The sequence below is a fragment of the Oryctolagus cuniculus genome, chromosome 17 (genome assembly GCF_964237555.1).
Source record: "Oryctolagus cuniculus chromosome 17, mOryCun1.1, whole genome shotgun sequence".
In the NCBI taxonomy this organism is placed as follows: Eukaryota; Metazoa; Chordata; class Mammalia; order Lagomorpha; family Leporidae; genus Oryctolagus; species Oryctolagus cuniculus.
The window spans coordinates 369063-391667 of record NC_091448.1 but is presented as its reverse complement, the minus strand read 5'-3'; the positions used below and the strand labels follow the sequence as shown (position 1 = coordinate 391667).

At 54.7% G+C, this 22605-nt stretch overlaps 1 protein-coding gene across 2 annotated transcripts in view; it reads left to right on the top strand.

Annotated features, from left to right (window-relative positions):
* Positions 1-22605, top strand: part of TBCD (tubulin folding cofactor D) — a 180245-nt gene that overhangs the window by 10941 nt on the left and 146699 nt on the right. For both annotated transcript variants that reach the window (XM_051838823.2, XM_002723042.5), the window contains exons 6-7: positions 2835-2890; positions 11704-11836. In XM_051838823.2, the coding sequence (XP_051694783.2) occupies positions 2835-2890; positions 11704-11836 (189 nt within the window). The remainder of the gene's footprint in view (positions 1-2834; positions 2891-11703; positions 11837-22605) is intronic.

Here is a 22605-nt window from a genome sequence, read left to right as displayed (position 1 = left end):
ACTGCTGTGTTTGTCACCTCGGGCTGTCTCCGTGTTAGGGGTTAGTTGGGGGAGCTCTTGACATTTAAGGATTTCTTTAACTGCTATTACTGTCTTTCAGGGAGGTAAAATCCCACTCCGTGATTTACTTTGAAATTGTGATAAATCTCTTCAGCAAATCCTATTTCTTTGTAAATAGTGCACTGGGGGTGATGCTTGTGAGGTTTCCTGGGTAGTGGTAGGAGGATGTAGGGAGATGGTTTACATTTATAAATAATAATGATCATTGCAGGAAAACTGGGAAATAAAGGGAAATGGGGGAGATACTGAATTGAAATCTGCCACAGTTCTGCTTGCATATTTTCTTCAAACTTCCCCTGCTCTGTATGTCACTGAGCAGAGCTTGTAGTATTTGTAGTTTACCACTTTGTAAAGAATTACCTAAATGTGAATTGTTTCGCGTAGCACGTGTTTGCAGTCTCACTGCGTCTGTGGGCCAGGCGGTCAGCCTAACTTAGCTGAGCCCTTCTGCCTCCAGGCATCCAGTAGGTTCAGCCTGGGCTCCCCGGGGCCATCAGTTTGTGTGTGTGTGTGTGTGTGTGTGTGTGTGGTTGGCATGAGGGCCCACTTTCTAATTGACTGTGTGGTGGGGAGCAATTCAGTTATTTGCCACATGGGCCCCTCCAATATTGCAGCTTTTCTAATAAACCAGAAAAACAGAGTTGCTAGTGACATGGAAATCCTGGTAACTTGCAGCCGAGACACGGAGGTGGAACCCCACTCTGGGCTGGACTCTAGTCAGATGCAGGTCCCCATGTGCAGTTCCCACAGGGAGGTAGCATGGGTGTGAACACTGGACAGCAGGGTGTCCAGCTCTCCCAGATGTAGATCCCACACGGGACCCTTTGCACGCTTGTGAACACCGGGAGGCCAGGGTGTTTGGTCCTTCAAGTGTCAGCTGCCCCTCTGGCTGTGATTGCGTGGTGTTCACTTTTTTTTTTTTTTCTTTTAAAGATTTTATTTGTGAGGCAGAGTTACAGACAGAGGGAGAGACAGAGAGAGGAGTCTTCCTTCTTCTGGTTCACTCCCAGATGGCTGCAGTGGCTGGAGCTGGGCCAGTGTGAAGCCAGGAGCCAGGAGCTTCTTCCGGGTCTCCCACATGGGTATAGGTGGTGCTTCCACTGCTCTGCTTTCCCAGGCCACAGCAGAGAGCTGGATCAGAAGAGCAGCTAGGACTAGAACCGGTGCCCATATGGGATGCCGGCGCCACAGGTGGAGGCTTAGTTCACTACGCCATAGTGCTGGTCCTTTGCCCATGGCAGTGGCTAGCATCCCATATGGTGCCAGTTCGAGTCCTGGCTTTGGCATGCAGTGTGTAAGCAATTCTCGTGTACCTGCTCTCTAATCTTAGTCATGAGGCAGTGACTGTCACTACCCCTATGTAACTCAGGCAGCACACGGAATTAGTAACTTGACAGCCAGCTCTGCTCCTGTGAACCCTGGCGGCTTCATGGGGCGCCCTGGACTGCCGGTCACATTCTCTGACTGGTGACCCCATGCAGTTCTTCAGGGCAGAGGTGCTCACTCTGTTCTTTTTCTTTTCTTTCTTTCTTTTTTTTTTTTTTTTTTAGATTTATTTATTTGAATGTCAGTTACACAAGAGAGAGAGAGAAAGAGAGATGTCTTTTTTTCTTTTTAATTCATTTGACAGAGTTACAGACAGTGAGAGAGCGAGACAGAAAGGTCTTCCTTCTGTTGGTTCACTCCCCAAATGGCCACAACCGCCAGAGCTATGCCGACCTGAAGCCAGGAGCCAGGTGCCTCCTCCTGGTCTCCCATGCGGGTGCAGGGGCCCAAGCACTTGGGCCATCCTCCACGGCCTTCCCAGGCCACAGCAGAGAGCTGGACTGGAAGAGGAGCAACTGGGACTAGAACCTGGTGCCCATATGGGATGCCGGCACCGCAGGCAGAGGATTAACCTAGTGCGCCATTGCGCTGGCCCCAGAGAGAGGTCTTCCATCCGATGGTTCACTCCCCAATTGGCTGCAATGGCCGGAGCTGGGCCGATCCGAAGCCAGGAGCCAGGAGCTTCTTCCAGGTCTCCCATGTGGGTGCCGGGGCCCAAGGACTTGGGCATTTTCTGCTTTCCCAGGCCATAGCAGAGAGCTGGATTGGAAGTGGAGCAGCCAGGACTCAAACCGGTGCCCATATGGGATACCAGTGCTTCAGGCCAGGGCATTAACCCGCTGTGCCACAGCGCCGGCCCCTGCTCACTCTGTTCTAATTTTAAACGTATTCTGCTTTTGGGGGCATTTGTGCGTTTCTGGTTATATGTTAGAGTGTGGTGATGCGCACCTGGGCTCTGCCGGGTGGAGGGCGCTGAGCCCTGAGGTTAGCACTGTGGACGCGATTGCCGAGCACAGCCTCTGCTTCGGGGAGAACAGTCGATGAGACTGGGGCCCCTCAAGCAGCTGGCTCCCAGAGGCACAGAGGCACTTGCAGCAAGCCGGGGTCCTCAGTTGCAGTGGCCTCTGCTTGTCCTGAGACGTGGATGGGTGGTTCCGTACAGCAGGTACCCCATGATTCTCCATGACAAGTGTGTAACACACGTGTTCATTTTCCTGCTCTGTTCTTGCAGGTGTGTTTCAGTGGGTACAACCACACATGTGTAGATCAGGCACTTACCTGGGGTGAGTGTCACAGCTGGCAGCCATGGGCGATGGTTCAGTGAAGAGTGGTTGTGCGCCTGTGGTGCTGTCTGCCTGTAACTTTGCCAGTGTGCAGCCTGGCTGCTGTGCAGGTCCCTATGGCTGACACTCATGTGTGACAGTGGCTGCCCTTTTTCTTTCTTCCAGTCCTACTTGGTGGTGAGTGACAAGGCCCGAGATGCAGCTGCCGTCCTTGTGTCCAAGTAAGTCCTGCCTGCCCATAGCATGGCTGGTGGTTTCGTGACTGGTGGGTCTGGTTTCTGTTGCATGGGTTCATGTTGTGTGTGTGTCTGTGATCCTCAGGCAAGGCCCCAGGGAGTCTTTGGCCACCTCAGACCCTGTTGCTTCCTTGAGGGGAGCTCATGGCTCTGGTTGGCACAGAAGGCACCTAGAGGGAGTGCCACCTCGGTGCTGGTCTGTGGGCTCTTGGGAGTCACCTGGTAATGGTTATAGGAGCTTGAGGGGTCACCTGGCACTGGCTGGAGGGGCTATAGAAGGTGACCTGGCACTGGTCTTGGGAATGTGTGCGGTCACCTGACTGGCCCAGAGGCCGGAGCATCGTCAGAGCAGTGCAGCAGTGGGTTCTGGGCACAGTGTCCATCTCTGGGTGGTGGTAGTTACGAACCTTGGAGAGTCACTTAGAAACAGCTCACACCGTGGTCTGTGGAGGTTGTGGGCACTCACTGTGTCTACGTGCCTTGGATGAAAATCTCAAACCTTCTTTGTTAACTACAAATACTGTGCTGCACATGGGACAGTGGCCTGCTCAGATGTGCTGGGCAAGATGACCAGAGAGGGGCTGATGTGGTGTAGTGGCTGGCATCCCGTGTGGGTGCCAGTTTGAGTCCTGCCTGCTCCTCTTCTGGTTCAGCTTCTTGCTAGTGGTCTGGAAAACCAGCAGAAGATGGCTCCAGTGCTTGGGCCCCTGCACCCATGTGGGAGACCTGGAGGAAGCTCCTGGCTTCGGCCTGGCCCAGCCCTGGTTGGCCATGTGGGCAATGAACCAGTGGATGGAAGATCTCTGCCTGTCTGTCTGTCTGTTTCCTTCTCTATCTGTATCTCTGCCTTTCAAATAAATACATCTTAAAAAAAGAGATTTATTTATTAATTTTGAAAGTCAGAGTTACAGAGAAAGAGGGAGAGAGATCTTCCATCTGCTGGTTCACTCTCTAAATGGCTGCAACACCCATGCCAAAGCCAGGAGCCAGGCGTTTCACCCAGGTCTCCCATGTGGGTGCAGGGCCCACGTACTTGGGCCATCTTCTGTTACTGCAGATGCATTAGCAGGGAGCTCAGTTGGAAATGGAGCAGCTGAGATTCGAACCGTTCATAACCTAACCTGTTAAGCTACAGTGCTGGCCCCGGCTACCTTCTCTTATCAAGAACTTAAAAAAGATGATGTTTCTTTCTAATTAACAACAGTAATAACCATGTTTAAGAAAATATGAATTGCAAAGTGGAACCCATGTGTGCCTTCATGCTCGGGGTGTCACTGCTTATGTCTATGGGCGTGTTTCCTCTGGTTTCTGCTCCCTATGGAGCCACACACTGGCCAGGAGAAGCTCCCTTGTCTTTCACAATCTGGATCCTTGGTGTGAATGTATTGTTTTCTTGCACTCTCTGGTTGGGCACTTAGACCATTGCCCTCCGAGTTTTTCCACTTAGATTTGTGCCCTTCTGACGACTTCTAGGCGTGAATTCCTTCGAGCAGCATGAGCACTTGAGGGGTTTGGGCGCAGTTGCTGGAAGTGCTTGCCAGCAGTGTTAAGTGTGTGCTTGTATTATGTGCTGCTTTATTACCAGTAGTCCTACTGCCTGGCGGGTTTACGCTAGGTTTGACTCCAGAGCGTTGTACACCAGGTGGGCTGGGGTGGGACAGCTTGAGACACCAGGGTCGACTACTGAGGGTCTACAGCACCTGGCATACCGTGCCGGCTGTGGTACAGTGTGGTGCGGGCAACCATTTCCCGTCCGTCTCTCCACCGTGGGGAGTGGACAGATGCTGGAATTGGATTGAGGAAGTCTTGGGAGTCCCCAGCCTGGTTCTGATTTGCTGTGTTTCTCAGGCATCTTTTTGGTGGGGATCAAAGGGTGGGTTATAGGCTGGGATTTTTTTTTTTTTTGGTAAGATTTATTTATTTATTTGAGAGGCAGAGTTACAGAGAGGCAGAGACAGAGATCTTCCATCCATGGTTCACTCCCCAAATGGCAGCAATGGCTGCATCTGTGCCAATCTGAAGCCAGGAGCCAGGAGCTTCTTCTGGGTCTCTCACCTGGGTGCAGGGGCCCAAGGACTTGGGCCATCTTCTACTGCTTTCCCAGGCCATCCTCAGGGAGCTGTGTCAGAAGTGGAGCAGCCGGGACTCGAACCGGCACCCCTTTGGGATGCTGGTGCTATAGGGGAGCCTCAGCCCACTCCGCCACAGCTGCCTGTGGGCTGGCATTTGTCTGCAGTGCCGCCTCAGCTCTGACCCACCACCTGCCTGCCCCATTACTTTAGTTTAAAACGTGGCTATTTTTTCTATTATAAAAGTGAGGGGACTGAGGTTTGGCCTAGCTGTTAATAGTTAAGACGCTGGTTATGATGCCTGTGTCCCACATCTGAGAACCTGGGTTCAAATCGAGGCACCTGACCCTAGTTTTCTGCTAATGTAGACCCTGGGAGACCGCAGGTGATGCCTCGAGTAATTGGGTTCCTGCCACCCACATGGGAGACCCGCACTGAGTTTCTGCCTCCCGGCTCCTGCCTGTGCAGCCGTTTGAGGTGAGAACTAGCAGATGGGAACTCTATCTACTTGTTTGTCTGTTTCCCTCTTTTTGCTTTTCAAGTGAAACAAACAAACAACAAAAACAGGGTGTGCTCCATGTAGAGAAGTAATTTCTAATACCCAGTGGGTGTGTGTATTTCTGTTGTTTCTCTGTACTGTTACTAAATGGAATATGTGTGGCTTGAGCTTGCCGAGGCAGAGTCCTCCTCCACTTTGCTGTCACAGCCCCTGACGACTCTGCGCCAGCTGCTGCTTCCTCTGGGCAGTGCTGTGGTGCCTAGCTGTGGACACACTTTTTGGTGTCTGGATTCTTTGCTGAGACGCCCTTGGAAGTGACTCTAGGGTCACCGAACCACGAGGTGGCGCTCAGGAGCTGGATTGAAAGAGCATGTTCCTGCCCATTGCAGGTGTCAGAGGGTGGTGACTCAGTGACCTGGAGTTTCAGCACTTTCTCTGGTTTGGGCATGTGCATCCCCTTCTGTGACTGACTCTCACGACCTCTTTTTCTTCCCCGTTGGCACGAGTTCTCTGGGAAGGATCGTGGTGGGCAGCGTTGCCAGGCAGGCTGGTCTGTTACTTTATTTTTTATACAAAGATTTTAACTTTAATGTCAAGCTAGTTATTTTTCATTTATTTATTTTTTACTTTATTTAAAAAAGTATTTATTTTATTTGAAAGGCAGAGTTAGAGAGAGAGAGAGAGAGATATATATCTTCCATCTGCTTGTTTACTCCCCAAATTGCCACAATGGCTGGTGCTGGGACAGACCAAAGCCAGGAACCAGGAGTTTCATCTGGGTTTCCCATGTGGGTGTAGCGGCCCAAGGACTTGGGTTGTCACCACTGCTTTCCCAGGTACGTTAGCAAGGAGCTGGACGGGAAATGGAGTGGCGGGAATCGAACTGGTGTCCATATAGGATGCTGGCACTGCAGGTGGTGGCTTAACTTGTTATTCCACAGCACTGGCTCCTTAATTTTTACTTTAAAAAGTGTTTATTTGAAAAGCAGAGTGAGAGAGAAAAATGACAAATCTTCATCTACTGATTCACTCCCCAAGTGGCAGTAACAGCCAGGCCTAGGCCAGGCTGAAGCCAGGAGCCTGGGTCTCCCATGTGAGTGGCAGGGGCCCAAGTACTGAGCCATCATTTTTTGTGTTGTTTTGTTTTGTCAGGCGCATCAGCTGGAAGCGGGATTGGAAGCACAGGGTAGCTGGGACTCAAACCAAACACTCCGGTGTGGGATGTGTGCATCCCAGGTGGTAGCTCAACCTGTTGTGCCACAGCCCTGCCCCAGCTTTTACTTCTGGTTGTGGAGTCTTCCCTTAGGAGGAGACTGCAGACAGGCAGTCAGGGCTGTGCTGGGGTGCAGCGTGGTGAGCCACCACATGCAAGGTGGCATCCCATAGGGGCATGGCTGCTCCTCTTCCTCCCTCCCTCCCTTCTCTTCCTTTCTCTCTCTCTCTCTCTCTCTCTATTCCTCTCTTCCTTTCTCTCTCTCTCTCTCTATTCCTCTCTTCCTTTCTCCCTCCCTCCTTCCCTCCCTTCCATCCTTCCTTCCTTTCCTTTCCCTTCTTCCCTCCCCTCCCCTCCCCTTCCATCCTTCCTTCAGTGAAGAATACAGAGGAGAGTGAGGGCCCGTCTAAAAGAGGGAGAAATCCGGGTTCATACCAGGCATTGGGAGTCACCACGTGGAGGAGCATGCAGGCCAGGAAGCACGTGGCAGTCGTGCCCCAAAAGCACAGGGGCAGCAAGTGGGTCCAGAGCAAAGGGAAAAGGGCCAAAAAAAAAAAAAAAAAAAAAAAGGCGCTGCTCCACTTTCAATTCAGCTCCCTGCTAATACACCTTGGGCTCCTGCATCCACATGGGGGACCTGGATGAAGCTCCTGGCTCCTGGATTTGTGGCCATTTGGGGTTTGAACCAGCAGATAGAAGGTCTCTGTGCAACTCTGCCTTTCAAATAAATAAATCTTAAAAACACATACCAATGGTTGCTCACAGCTGTTGGCCTCATGTTGTTCTAAGGCAGAATTACTGCCCACTTGGAGTTTCTTTAGGTATGGGGCATGCAACAGGTTCTGCCATCCCACGGCACCTTCTGTGGATATTCCACCCACCATTCTCAGCTCCCCTGTGCTGCAGCTTGCTGAGTGGTCTGAGCCTGGGTTGTGATAATGGACTGGTTGGGGTCCTGAGGCAGGTCCGGTCCCATGGCCCAGCGTTTGTGGGTCGCTGTCACAGCTGTTCTCATGAGCTCACCTTCCCGAGAAGGGCAGTAGGCCAGTGTTTAATGTAGGCACAGTCTGTGATGTGATTTCTGCTAAAAACAAAGGAAGGTAGGATGAAAAAATGTTTGCAGAGTACGTGTAGGTTGATCCTGCTTGTGTAAAGACACGCGTGTATCGGGGTAAAGCCGCCTCCTGCAGTGCTGGCATCTCATATGGGCGCCGATTCGAGTCCTGGCTGCTCCACTTCTTTTATTTTTTATTTTATTTATTTATTTATTTATTTATTTTTGACAGCAGAGTGGACAGTGAGAGGGAGAGACAGAGGTCTGCTTATCATCGACTGTTGTTTATTATGTGCTGGGTGATTCTTAGGCTTATCTTTCACTAAGCATCTGGTCATAAACTTACTTTCTATTAATAAACCAATTCTTTTCTTTTCTTTTCTTTTCTTTCTTTCTTTTTTTTGACAGGCAGAGTGGACAGTGAGAGAGAGAGACAGAGAGAAAGGTCTTCCTTTGCCATTGGTTCACCCTCTAATGGCCACCGTGGCTGGTGCGCTGCGGCCGGCCCACCGCGCTGATCCGATGGCAGGAGCCAGGTACTTATCCTGGTCTCCCATGGGGTGCAGGGCCCAAGCACTTGGGCCATCCTCCACTGTACTCCCTGGCCACAGCAGAGAGCTGGCCTGGAAGAGGGGCAACCGGGACAGAATCCGGCGCCCCAACCGGGACTAGAACCTGGTGTGCCGGCGCCGCTAGGCGGAGGATTAGCCTAGTGAGCCGTGGCGCCGGCCTTTTTTTTTTATTTTTTAAAGATTTATTTATTTATTTGAAAGTCAGAGTTTCAGAGAGAGGAGAGGTGGAGAGAGAGAGGGAGGGAGGGAGGGAGAGAGGGAGGGAGGGGTCTTTCATCTGATGGTTCACTCCCCAATTGGCCGTAATGGCTGGAGCTGGGCTGATCCGAAGCCAGGAGCCAGGAGCCAGGAGCCAGGAGCCAGGAGCCAGGAGCCAGGAGCCAGGAGCTTCTTCCAGGTCTCCCACGTGGGTGCAGGGGCCCAAAGACTTAGGCCATCTTCTACTGCTTTTCCAGCCCATGCAGAGAGCTGGATTGGAAGTGGAGCAGCTGAGACTTGAACCTGCACCCATATGGGATGCCAGCGCCTCAGGCCATGGCGTTAACCCTCTGTGCCACAGCGCCGGCCCCTGCTCCTCTTCTGACCCAGCTCTCTGCTATGGCCTGGGAAAGCTTTAGAAGATGGCCCAAGTGCTTGGGCCCCTGCACCTGTGTGGAAGGCCTGGAAGAAGCTCCTGGCTCCTGGCCTTGGATCTGCACAGCTCTAGCCATTTCAACCAATTGGAGAGTGAACCAGCAGATGGAGTACATCTCTCTCTCTCTCTATGTAACTCTGACTTTCAAATAAATAAATAAATCTTAAAAAAAAAAAAAAGATTTATTTACTTATTTGAAAGAGTTACAGGGAGTGGACAGATAGAGATCTTCCATCTGCTAGTCTACTCTCCAGATACCCACAACGGCCAGGGCGAGCCAGGCTGAAGCCAGGAGTCAGGAGCCCGGAGCTGCATTTGGGTTTCTCACGTGGGTACAGGGTCTCAAACATGCAAGGCAGAGATGTTCTGCTGCTTTCCCGGGCCGTTAGCAGGAAGCTGAGTGGAAGTGGAGCAGCTGGGACTGGACTCACGCCCATAAGGGATGCTGGCCCTGCAGGTGGCAGCTTTACCCTCTGTGCCACAGGTCTGGCCCTGCTTAAATCTTTTTTTTTTTTTTTTGACAGGCAGAGTTAGACAGTGAGAGAGACAGAGAGAAAGGTCTTCTTCCATTGGTTCACCTCCCCCAAATGGCCTCTATGGCCGGCGTGCTGCGCCGATCCAAAGCCAGGAGCCAGGCGCTTCCTCCTGGTCTCCCTTGCAGGTGCAGGGCCCAAGCACTTGGGCCATCCTCTGCTGCCTTCCCGGGCCACAGCAGAGAGCTGGACTGGAAGAGGAGCAGCTGGGACAGAACCAGCTCCAGACATCACGTCAAGCAAGCCAAAATGAATATGGTAGTGATAGATTTCAGGTGCCATCCCTGGGTCCTCTCACAGGTCCAATAAGCACCCTAAAGTCTGACCTGGTGGGGGTCTCCAGGTGTGCACCCTGATCCACGGGAACAGGATTGATGTTAGAACTGAGAAAGAGACCTCACGCTTCCCTAGGGTTGATGATGGACTCTGCACAGCTCGCTCTCCTGTCAGCCCTGAGGGCCTGGGCATGTGGGTGTGGGGTCCGGCACGATTCTGCCACGGCGTGTGGAACGGAGCCCAGGTGGTTCCCCTTGTGAGTTCCTGGGGATGGCGGCCAGGGCGGGCAGGGTCTTTCTTTTGAGGAGCAGTTGAAAAGTGTGTGGGGGCTCTCCGTGTGTGAGGGGAGTGGAGGGGGAGGGGGCTGTGTGAATAGAGGGGGAGAGGGAGGGGATCTGTGTGTGAGTGGTGGTGGGGGGCTCTGTGTGTGAGGGGAGAGGGAGAGGGAGGGGATCTGTAGGGGGGAGGGGGAAGGGCTCTGTGAGGGGAGAGGAAGGGGATCTGTGTGTGAGGGGAGAGGGAGGGGATCTGTGTAGGGGGAGGGATGTAGGGGGAGGGAGGAGGGGCTCTGTGTGTGAGGGGAGAGGGAGAGGGAGGGGATCTGTGTAGGGGGAGGGATGTAGGGGGAGGGAGGAGGGGCTCTGTGTGTGAGGGGAGAGGGAGGGGATCTGTGTGTGTGAGGGGAGGGGCTTGGGCTCTGTGAGGGGAGAGGAAGGGATCTGTGTGTGTGAGGGGAGGGGGAGAGGCTTTGTGTGAGGGGAGGGGGAGGGGCTCTGTGTGTGTGAGGGGTGGGGGAGAGGCTGTGTGTGGGGGGGTGGGGGAGGGGATCTGTGTGTGTGAGGGGAGTGAAGGGGAGGGGCTCTGTGTGTGTGAGGGGAGTGAAGGGGAGGGGCTCTGTGCATGTGCCAGTTGAGGGGCACAGGAGGGGCGGGTGTGTGTGTGTGTGGCTGAGGTCCAGTGTGGGAGGTCCAGCAGAGGAAACAGGGCAGTGTGCACAAGGTTGAGGGGTGGGGTATGTGGGAGAGACGAGTCCCTGAGGCTGGCAGGGCTGGAACCTGCCTCAAGGGTCCATGGGATGTAGACTTGAGTTGTGGAGGAGAGGGGTCTGAGAAGTAGCCAGGGGCTCCTGGGTGGGAATGGGGACAGGTTGGAGGAGTGGGGGCATTAGAGATGATGGTGAAGGCCAGCTGTCAGGGGCTGTGGCCTGGGCAGTGACTGGCAGAGGATGATTGGACAGAGTGGCCTGCAGCGTGGGGTCGTGTGAGGGCTTGTGCGTGGGGGTCCTCTGAGATGCGGTACATCCTTGCTCTTGGGGGCTTGTGCGTGGGGGTCCTCTGAGATGCGGTACATCCTTACTCTTGGGGGCTTGTGCGTGGGGGTCCTCTGAGATGCGGGTACATCCTTACTCTTGGGGGCTTGTGCGTGGGGGTCCTCTGAGATGTGGGTACATCCTTACTCTTGGGGGCTTGTGCGTGGGGGTCCTCTGAGATGCGGTTCATCCTTACTCTTGGGGGCTTGTGCGTGGGGGTCCTCTGAGATGCGGTACATCCTTACTCTTGGGGGCTTGTGCGTGGGGGTCCTCTGAGATGCGGGTACATCCTTACTCTTGGGGGCTTGTGCGTGGGGGTCCTCTGAGATGTGGTACATCCTTGCCCTTGGGGGCTTGTGCGTGGGGGTCCTCTGAGATGCGGTACATCCTTGCCCTTGGGGGCTTGTGTGTGGGGGTCCTCTGAGATGCGGTACATCCTTACTCTTGGGGGCTTGTGTGTGGGGGTCCTCTGAGATGCAGTACATCCTTACTCTTGGGGGCTTGTGCGTGGGGGTCCTCTGAGATGCGGTACATCCTTACTCTTGGGGGCTTGTGCGTGGGGGTCCTCTGAGATGCAGGTACATCCTTACTCTTGGGGGCTTGGTGGGTCTTACCCTGCGTGCTGCTTTCCTCTGGCAGGTTCATCACGCGCCCTGATGTCAAGCAGAAGAAGATGGCCAGTTTTCTGGACTGGAGCCTGCGTACCCTGGCCGGCGCCTCTTTCCACACCATTGATGGAGTCATCGCCGTGGACGGGATGCTGCAGGCCCTGGTAAACACTACCCCAGGGTCAGCTTACGGGGCTGTGGAAGCAGCAAGTCCATGGGAAGTTTTTGGAGCGTAGTGGGAGTTGGTGACCCTGATGCTGGAAGTGACTGGGGTGTAGTGGGAGTTGGTGACCCAGACGTGGGGAGTGACAGGTGCATAGTGGGAGTTGGTGACCCAGACGTGGGGAGTGACTGGGGTGTAGTGGGAGTTGGTGGCCCTGACGTGGGGAGTGACGGTGTAGTGGGAGTTGGTGACCCAGACGTGGGGAGTGACTGGTGCATAGTGGGCGCTGGTGACCCTGACAGGCTTGGGAACGGTTTTCCCTCCTCCTTGGGCTCTACTGTAGTAATGGAGGGCTGGTGCTGGGTCTTCTGCACTAAAACTGGTGAACAGTGGAGTCTCCGTGTGTCGCCACCAGGGGGCAGTGGTGCCCCAGGAGCAGTTTCTCCATGTGTTTTCTCCTTCATTTTGTGAAGCGCAGTTACTGGCCCCAGGCCCAGTAAGGTAAGGCAGGTGACTTGAGACGCAGTTCTGTTCAGCTCCGCGGGCTTGGTGATTCTAATGTCTGCGTTTCAGTGCAGACCTGCACCTGCTCCTGGTTGCTAGCGGTGCCCCCAAACTCCTGCTCCGCCTATTTGTCCTGTTGCCTTTTCCAGCACTCACGAGGGGGACAGACTGGGTCTAAGATTTGCAGAAGAGGTGAGGCCTGGTGGTGGAGACCACACACTTGCTGGGGCAGCAAGAAGCCTGCTGTGGCCCTTGGGTGGCCAGGGACAGTGCCTTCCGCGGTTCTCCAGAATTGCTGTGGGCGGAATTTTGCTGTGGTCAGTTCTTGTCCTTGTCTCTGAGCTGGCTAGGCGAGCAGGTGGCCGAGTGTGATGCCGTCTCAGGTGTCTTCTTTGCCTTCTTCGTGGGAGGGTCAGGGCCAGGAAGAGCGGGGCAGGGGTGTGATGGCCCTGGGTGGGGACAGGCTGCAGGGGCGCTGGGAGGGCACCCTGCCCTCTGCAGCCCCCTCACCGTCCCCCAGTGGGAACTGAGAAGCAGCTGTGGTTGCGCTGTTGCTGCCTTCCGGAAGTTGTCAGAGGCTGAGGTTCTTTCCAAGCCTGTAAGAAACAGACTGAGAAAGCTAAGCAGTCCCTAAATCTCACGCTGTGCCCAGGTGACATTGCCCACATCGACGTGTCGTGCTGTGCCAGTTTCTAAAAGAGGTAGACTTCACCTGTTAACGTGAGTCTGTGCACCAACTTGGAATGTTGTCATCACCCCTCAGAGAAGCCCTGTGCCCACTCAGCAGCCGCTGCCCCACTGTCTGCCTCCGGCCCTGATGCTGTGGACGTTTCCTGTGCACGGAGCCTGTGTCTGGCTCCTGTCGCTGTGCTGTCTGATGGCCCACAGCGTCCCACTCTGCTCTTGGCTGTTGTGAGCCGTGTTGCTTGAATTTCATATACAAATTTTTGTTTAAAGGTAGGTTTTTAATTGTCTTAGGTATGTAACAATAGTTCTTAGGGAAATTTAACTGTTTTAAGTCTCTTTCCATGTCTCTGAAGTCTCGTTTTAAATACATGGTGCACGCCCGTCATAGTGGTGGTAAGTGGTGCCTGCATGCGCCAGGCATCTTGGGCTTACACCATGGGTGCAGTCCGTGCCTTCGAGTGCTCTCTTCCCAGCTCTCAGTGGGGATGCAGCCTCGGGAGAGTTTTGCTGCCTCAGTGCAGGTCAGTGCAGGCTGTGGTTGGCCTTGAAGGGAGCTGGGCGTGGAGGGAGGAGGTGCAGGGCACAGATGGTGCCCTTGGTCATGGATCCTTGGGGTTCTGTGTTCTGGGTAATTGTGGGTGGAGATGGTTAATGAGCAGCTTTGGGTGTAAGTGGATTCTTAATTTTTTGGCACGAGTCTGAGCAGAAGTCTCAGGTCAGGAGAACAAGTGGAAGGTCTGGCAGGACGTAGTTGGAGCCTGTTGCTTCACAGTGGCCCTGCGTGCAGGGCAGGGAGTTTAACCCACCCGGGCTGTGGGGCGCTGTGCAGGGCAAGCACTTTGCCCTTCCTTGATTCAGTGTGCAGTGACCTCCACCCTCCACCCAGGCAGGGATCTGCGTCCTTGCTCAGCTCCAGGGGTCTCCTGCATCAGCTACTTCCTGGCCTCTCCTCCCCGTGCTGTGTTCATGGTGGGGTTTCCTGGGGCCGCAGCCCATTGTGACTGCGCGGGGGCTTGTAGGCAGCTGAGACCTGTGCGGGCTCATGCCCAGCTGGCCTGCTGTTTTCAGATCGCCCAAGGTCTGGGTGGTGCTTCTTGGCCAGCAGTCTGGTGTCCGGGTCGAAGGTTCTGGTTGCCGCTCTGTGTCTAATTCTGCAAGTGCTTTGCCCACAGCTGCTTTTTTTTTTTTTATCGTCTTGTTGCTAATTTCTAGAATGTTCCCACATTTTCTGTTTCTCCTTCCAGAGTGGGAGGTACGTGGTAGGCAGAGGTGTGCCCAGAGGACAGTCAGACTCACTCCTGTTCTGCCGCCAGCTGTGGGAGTGGCTGGACTCCTTTTAGCAAGGAGTGGGGAAGTGCTTTTTATATGTACACCTCCAAACAGCACAAGTTCTGTCTTTTACCTTCCTCCTGAGGTCCTAAAAGGTGTTCCCAAAGCTCTCAGGCTGAGCCGTGGCTGGGCTGGGCTGGGCTGGGCTGGGGGAGGGTGAAGACGACGTGGCTCTCCCTGCTGTCAGGATGAGCACTGGGGCAGCTTGGCAGCAGGGCCTCAGAACCATGAGAGAGCTTTGCCCTGAGCGAGAGTGAGCAATTGCCTGACGCAGCGCTGAGATCCTGGGAAGTGAACGTATGAAACTGCCGTGGGGCAGCAGCCCTGGTGGGGCCTCCTGTGCTCGCAGTGCCAGGCACTGCTCTCCAGAACCTTCTGCAGTTCTGTCTCTCTGGGGTCAGGCAGCTCTTGCTTTCTGTGGTTTCTGCAGGGTCTGTTTGGCCTGATCCAGGGTGCCGTGGTGGGAGGAAGTGGTGTTGGGTGCAGGGCGGGTGGAGTGGTTTCGCCATGGGCTCGTCAGACCTGAAGGCAGAGGGCTGGGTGTCCTGCTCTGCATGATGAAACCTGCAGGTGTCTGGTGCTTCGGGATTTCATCTGTTTCCTTTGATGCACTTGGCTTCGTTTTTATCCACCTGTTCATTAGTGTGGGTTAAGCGAAACAGGTGAACTCGTAACAAGTACAGTCGAAACTAGGATTTGATTTTTATTTCCCTTGAAGCGTAGTCCTGTGGTGGTGCCGATCCTTACCTCCCGTGGGAGGGAAGCAAGTGTCTAGTGGCTTCATCGCACTGGGAGGGCTCTGGGGCCCCCTTATTCCAACTTTTAAAACAGCCTTTGGCTCAGTTCCATTTAAGTATTTGGATTAATGGAAGTTGAGGATGTTCAAGGAAGAAAAAACTACATTAAAAGTCGAAAGTGGCTTCACGTGTGTTGTGTCTCTGCTTGCTTGTGGATAGCTGAGCTGCCTTAGTTTTCGCCACTCAGGTTTGAAGATTGACAGCTGGGTGAAGTGGGTTCCTGCTGGGGAGTAGATGGGAGCTTTCATTGCTGGGGACGGGTTGTACACATGCAGGTGTGGCCGGTGTGGGTGGTGGCAGGAGAGTGCTGTTCTCTTTACCAGCTGTTAGGGTCCCACATCTCCTTCACAATGATTTTTAAAAAGAATTGTTATTTTTAAAAAGATTTATTTATTTATTCGAGAGGCAGAGTTAACAGAGGGAGAGACAGAGAGAGGTCTTCTGGTTTACTCTCTAAATGGCTGCAACAGACAGAGCTGGGCAGATTCAAAGCCAGGAGCTTCTTCCAGGTCTCCCACATGGGTGCAGGGGCCCAAGCACTTGGGCCATCTTCCACTGCCTTCCCAGGCCTTTAGCGGGGAGCTGGATTGGAAGTGGAGTAGCTGGGGCAAGAACCAGCACTCATATGGGATGCCTGCCCCGCAGGTAGAGGCTGCACTAAAAGAAACAGACTTCACTATAGCACCAGCCTCAAGAATTGTTCTCTTGGACAAAGCAAAAGTGTCCTTAAAGGTAAAACAGTTGCAAACAGCAACGTTCAACCTGGGAAGGCCAGAGAGCACCAGCACCTGCTGCCCCACTGGCACCTGCTGTGTGGGGCCGCTCTATGGAAAGGCACCAAAGAGACTCTGTGTTTTGCTTACAGGTTATTCTTAAAAAAAAAAAAAAAAGGCTTCAGGGGCCAAGTACAAGTGTCCCCTGACTTGGCTGCCCATGGAGGTGGGTGGGAGGCTCAGAAACACAGGGCCTGGACTTGAGCTGTTCTCAGCACTGTTCCTGGCCTGGGGCTGGCACAGAGGGAGGCTCCTGATGTGGGCTTTGCCCCGGGACGCGCTTTGGCAGCGCTGTGACTCTGGCTCTCCTGTGACCTGAGGCAGAGGTGAAGCCCTTGCTCCACATAGCCCATCTGGAGGAAATAGCAAACCTCTTAGCTCAGAGGGTGGTGTGGAGGCTAATTAGTGCCTGTCATTTGCTTTGAAGATGAAAAGGAGTCAGTGAGTGTCCAAAGCATCTCTCACCCAGGTGTGCTTTGATTTCTTCCCTTGTGGGATCCTGGGGAGAGCGGCACTCCCCTGTGACTCCCCTGGGGCTCAGCGTGGCTGGGGGGCACACTGTCCAAGGGGTCCCTTTTGGTTGCAGGGCAAAGGAAACATGGGAGGAGCTGTGTGAATGTGTGCACTCCCAGAGTCGTGGGTGAGATGAGGCTTTAAGTAAAGGCGTTGCTCAGTCCACTCTGAGACTGCCTTCACTTCCTGTCACTCAGCGTTTTACGTGGGGCAGCAGCGCATGTGGGAGCCCTGTAGAAGCGTGTGTGGTGTGCCCTGATGGGCCTGGCTGGTGGCGTGTCCTGCTTGCAGGGTGCTCCGTGGCAGTTCATTGTGGAGTCACACAGCCTGGGGGAAGGAATTTGGGGGTCACAGCCTTTGTCACGTGGAGTGGGGCCTGCCCTGTCCTCCTGGCTGTCTTCGAGCGGGGTTTGAGCTGCAGGCCACAGTGACCAGTGTCCCCTGTTGGCCCTGGCCCGTGTCCTTTCCTGCTGATGACCTGGAGCACCTCACAGCCCTCACACTGCCCCCTCCCTGTCACCTGGTTCACAGGTGCATGATCCCTGGCTGCCCACACCTTCCCTGGACCTTCCTTCTAATGTGGGCAGTCCCTGAGGCTTTGGCCCGCCTCAGACATCTCATTGCTGATTGTGCTTTGACCTTTGCCCCCGACTGCTCTCCGGTTCCAGAGCCCAGTTCTGTGGCTGTCGTGATCCAGTGTGTACAAGTCCCCACCTGCGTCTTCCCTCACTCTTCCCTCCTTAGCCCTGTGCGTGTGGGGCCAACAGTGAGGGTGCTTGTGTGCCACCGTCTCTGCACCCCCGTCACCCAGGCCTGCCTGTGTGGAATTGGCTCCCACACATCTCCTGTCCTGTTAGACACGCCCTTCCTCACCTAGCATGCCAGTTGCCCCTCTGCAGCCCGTCTGTCCTGCCCTGTCCTGCAGGTCCTTGTCCTGTTTCTGCTTGGCCCTTGCTGGAGTCTCTCCCACTCCTCTGCTCGCTACACCACAATGCTGGCCTCTAAATCTGGCCCTTTCCATACTCTGAGCTCCACGTGGGCAGAGCCAGCGTGTTCGGTGGGAGAGCTGCTGCTGGCAGCAGGTGGGAGGCGCCCGTCTCTGAAGGGACAGCTCTGCTGTGCCTTTCCACCCACAGCACCCCTGCTTCACACCGTGGGGCCGGGGCGGAGGCCTGAGGGCTCCTGAAGTGCGTCCCGGCGTGGCTGGTCTGCTGCACGCCTGTGGGCAGTCCTCAGCTGTGCCTGTCTTGGCTCCCCCTGCTTGTTTCTGCTGTGTCGGCGCTGCTCAGGCCGCTGGCCTCAAGGCCCCTTTAGCATCCTGGTGCCCCTCCGTGGTGTCCTCAGTGGCACTGGCATGGCTCTGGCCACCTCTGTTCCTCCTTGCCTCTGTTTCCTTTCCTCGCCTTCTCATGGAGTGGGACGTCCTGTGTGCCTGGTGGCCACACAGGCCACCTCCCGCTACGCGTAGGAGCAGAGCCAGGTTCCTCTCTTTGACTTCAAGCTGAACTTGCTGTTTCCTTTCACATTGGAGACCCCTGCCCTGCCCCAAGTGAGGCTTCTCCCACCACCTCGGCGTCTGTGGGCTGCACCCCAGGTCGGAGGCTGGCCACTGGGTGGGCCAGGGAATTAACACGCGTTCCTTTTATCCAGCTTGTGCCCCGGTTCTCTGGGGGCAGGAATTGTGTCCCTTCATCTTTTGTGTGTCAGTAGGGCAGGCTCATGGGAGAGATGCTGTCAGTGGTTCTTGGTGTTTGTTGATTTTTTTTGACAAATGGTTATTTTTACCTGAGAGTTATTAGAAACTGAAACAAGGGGTAATAGCAGAGCCATGTTTGAGAGAGCCTGGAGTTGCCCTGCCTTTGGGGCGGATCCTGTTGTCTGTGAGTCTTCCCTGTTGGTGGGCTTCCTGGTTACATCACAGAGAGTGCTGTGGAGACAGTTTGGTTAACCAGTCTGCATTGATTCTGACCGTTTCAGAGCCAGTAGCTCTCTTGTGATGGTGATGGTTAATGAACAGCCTGTATAGCTCCTTGAATGTGTTCTCTCTTCCCTAAGCGGTGCTTTTGCTCTGGCCAAGGGTCATACCAGGAGGTGGCCACACTTGAACTTCAGCCCAGTCCTTGGTCTCTGTCCTGAAAGCTGGGTTACTTGGAACAGTGAGCCCAAAGGCCGCCCAGACACTGAGTGTCTGGGGAGTTGTTCCCCTAGGGTTTCCTAATGCAGTGTGCTGGGCTGTTGCAGTTAGGGTGTTTGGGAGAGCGTGATGAGTAATTAAACAGGGCAGGACGCTGTTCTGAGCAGTGCAACGAGTGAGGTGAGGATGGGGCCTGCGAGCGACCCAGGTTGGCAGGTGGAGCTGCCAGGGTCTGAGCCCCTTCTGCATACACCCTCCCTCCTGGGAGGGAGCTTCCCTTTATCCTGTGCTTCAAGGCGAGGAGAGGATGCAGGCTAGCTCTGATTATTTTGATCACTTAAACATTTTCCTGTGAAATTAATTTTTTTAATTTTTTAAAATTTTTTGACAGGCAGAGTTAGAGAGAGAGAGAGAGAGACGAGTTATAGACAGTGAGAGAGAGACAGAGAGAAAGGTCTTCCTTCTGTTGGTTCACTCCCCTAATGGCCGCTACGGCTGGCGCTGTGCTGATCCAAAGCCATGAGCCAGGTGCTTCCTTCCGGTCTTTCATACAGGTGCAGGGACCCAAGCACTTGGGCCATCCTCCTCTGCCCTCCCGAGCCACAGCAGAGAGCTGGACTGGAAGAGGAGCAACTGGGACTAGAACCCGGGGTGCCAGCGCTGCAGGCAGAGGATTAGCCAAGTGAGCCACAGCGCCGGCTGAAATTAGTTTTTATTTATTTTTAAGTTAATTTATCTGTCATGGATTTGTTATCAGCTGTTTACCCCAGCCATTGACCTTCATCACAGTGGCGAATTCTCCACCTGTGGAAATTCCGTTTTCCTGAGGAGAGAAGACAGGTGCTTGTCTCTTGTTGGCCTGGGGTGAGAGGAACAGCCACGCCTTCAGCCCTCACCCCACTTCCACCTCCTCACTTTAATTTTTGCCGGCGGGTAACAGCTCTGGTTTTGTGGTCTGCACTTGTGTTGTGGCAGAAAGGTTCTCGGCACTAACTGGGCGAAAGATGCAGCTCATGAGGGCCTGGCCCTGGCGGCCTCCCTGGGGCCTCTTAACGTGGAGTCCAGCCTGGAGGTGGCTGTGCTGGTGCTGAGGGCCACTGCTGGCGTTTGTGTGTCGTGTCCAGCACAGGGGTGCTGAGCCTGTTGTGATGGGGCTAGTGCAGTGGGCAGGTGTCCTGGTACTGCCTCTTGGTGCTAGGACAGGCGTCTGAACCCAGAAGGGAGACGCTCTGCGTTCCTGCACTTGTCTGTGTAGCTGGCGACTTTGTCTTCCCAAGAGACCAGAGATGGCAGGGCTGTGTGGTGCCTCGGGGCGACCCACGCTGCAGAGTGAGTGTGGTCTGGCAGCCAGCTGCCGCGTGGGCCCCTGGCCACAAACTCCCAGGAAAAGGTGCTTCTCAGGCCCTGTGCTGCTGGTGTGAGCCAGCCCGAGCTCATGGTGTGCGGGGGCCTTTCTCCCGGGCTTGAGGTGGAGTTGCTTTTCTTGGCCTCGATTTGGTAGTGCCTTGAGGGAGCCCAAACCAGCACCTCCTGCTTGGCAGCAGGTGGACCTGCTCCCCAGGAGCTCGGGAGCTGCGATTCATGCGCGTGGAGAAATGCCCCGGGGAGGGGCCGGTTTGTACAGTGCAGAAAAGCAGGCTTGGGTGGGTGGCAATCGAAAGGTGCGGCAGCTGCATGTGATTACTGAGAAACTCATTTTGTTTGCGCCTCGCACTGCGCTGGTTTCTAGAACAACAAAAGCAGAGCTGACGGTCACTTCCCCTGCTCTGTGTGGTGGTGTCTTCCGCTGACCTCTCAGGGTGCAGCTGCCTCTGTCAGTGTGTGATACTAGTTCTTGTTCTGCGCTTCTGTGGACGGGGGGTGCACCTTGCCTTTTACTTTTCCTCAGGTGATTGGCACCCTGCTGGCGCTGAGGCTCGCCAGAGCGCAGAGCGCGCACCGTGTCCCTGAGAAGTGCGCGGAGCAAGGCCTCGCTTCCGCACAGAGAGTGGCACGAAGCTCTGTCGTCCGTGACTGCTGTGTTGTCATCCCTTCCTTTCCATCCCCTTCCCTCCTCAGGTCACTGCTGGGAGAGTCAGTAACTTCTCTGATGTCCGTGTGTGCTGACAGCCCAGAGTGACCCCATGTGTTTCAGCTGGCAGTTGTCCCAGGGTGGTGTTTTGTCAAGGTTGAGAAGAGTGTAGAGGTGGGGATGGGGCTGTGGCATAGTGGATAAAGCTGCTGCCTGCAGTGCTGGGATCCCATATGGGCGCCGGTTTGAGTCCCTGCTGCTCCACTTCTGATCCAGCTCTCTGCTGTGACCTGAGAGAGCAGTGGAAGATGGCCCAAGTCCTTGGGCCCTGCACCCACGTGGGAGACCCAGAAGAAGCTCTTGGCTTCGGATCGGCGCAGCTCCAGACATTACGGCCATCTGGGGAGTGAAGCAGTGGATGGAAGACCTCTCTTTCTCTGTGCCTCTGCCTCTCTGTAACTGCCTTTCAAATAAATAAATCTTTAAAAAAATGTAGAGGTAAAAAAAAAAGTTGATTTTCTTTAAAGATTTATTTATTTATTTGAAAGTCAGAGAGAGAGATCCTCCATCTGCTGGTTGACTCCCCAATTGACCGCAATGGCCAGAGCTGCACCGATCTGGAGCCAGGAGCCTCCTCCAGGTCTCCCATGCAGGTGCAGGGTCTGAAGGACTTGGGCCATCCTCCACTGCCTTCCCAGGCCATAGCAGAGAGCTGCATTGAAAGTGGAACAGCTGGGACTCGAACCGGCACCTACATGAGATGCCAGCACTACAGGCAGCGGCCCCACCCGCTATGCCACAGTGCTGCCCGCTATGCCACAGTGCTGCCCCAAAATTGATTTTCTGCCCATGAAAATGCAGGCAGCCTGTCCTCCCTCTGTGGGATAGTGGCTGGCAGCGGGCGTGGTGGTTGTCTCTGTGGTTCCGATGGGACAGGGTCTGGCTGTCCTCCCTCTGTGGGACAGTGGCTGGCAGCGGGGTGGTGGTCTCTGTGGTTCCGATGGGGACAGGGTCTGGCTGTCCTCCCTCTGTGGGACAGTGGCTGGCAGCGGGGTGGTGGTCTCTGTGGTTCCGATGGGGACAGGGTCTGGCTGTCCTCCCTCTGTGGGACAGTGGCTGGCAGCGGGGTGGTGGTTGTCTCTGTGGTTCCGATGGGGACAGGGTCTGGCTGTGTTTCCCGCAAGCCTTTCCTGTGCTACTGCAGCTACACGATACTTGTCTTTTTTTTTTTTTAATTTTTTAAAGATTTGTTCATTTATTTGAAAGGCAGAGTTACAGAGAGGTCTTCCATCTGCTGGTTCACTCTCCAGGTGGTCGTGATGGGCAGGGCTGGTCCTAGGCCAAAGCTAGGAGCCAGGAGTAGTTCTGGGTCTCCTACGTGGGTAGCAGGGGCCCAGGCACGTGTCTGCTTCCTTCCAAGGCCATTAACCGGGAGCTGGATCAGCAGTGGAGCAGTTGAGACAGGAACCAGCGCCATGTGGGATGCTGGAGTCACAGGTGGCGGCTTTACTCCCTGTCCCGCCGCCGGCACCGATGCTTTGTTGAGCACTCATCACTGTGTATGGTACGTGGTCTGTTATTTAGGATGTTGCTATACTACACTTTATAAGGAGTTTGATGAGTAAAGAATATTGGTCTGATTTTTGGCATTTGGTCATATTTTGAGTCTTTAGTTAGGGAATGAGACAGGAATGCTGCAGCTTGTCGCCCAGTGCCCAGTTCCTGTCTATTGTCGCTGCCCTGCCTTCCTCTGAGACCCTGGCTCCTGGCCAGGCTCTCCTCCATGCAGCTGGACTCTGGCAGTAGTGTCCTTGACCGCCATTATTAGGTTTCATCCCCTTGCGTGGCTGGCCCCGCCGCCCACCAGGATAGAGTGTCCAGTGGGGTCCAGCCTCGTAGCTGCTGAGGCAGTGTGCTTTTGCTTGCAGGGTGGATCCATTTCCACCCCCCCACGCCTCCCTGTCGGACGGCAGCCGCTGTACTGGGCTGCTGGACTCCTGGTCCTATGGGCCAGGGCCTGGG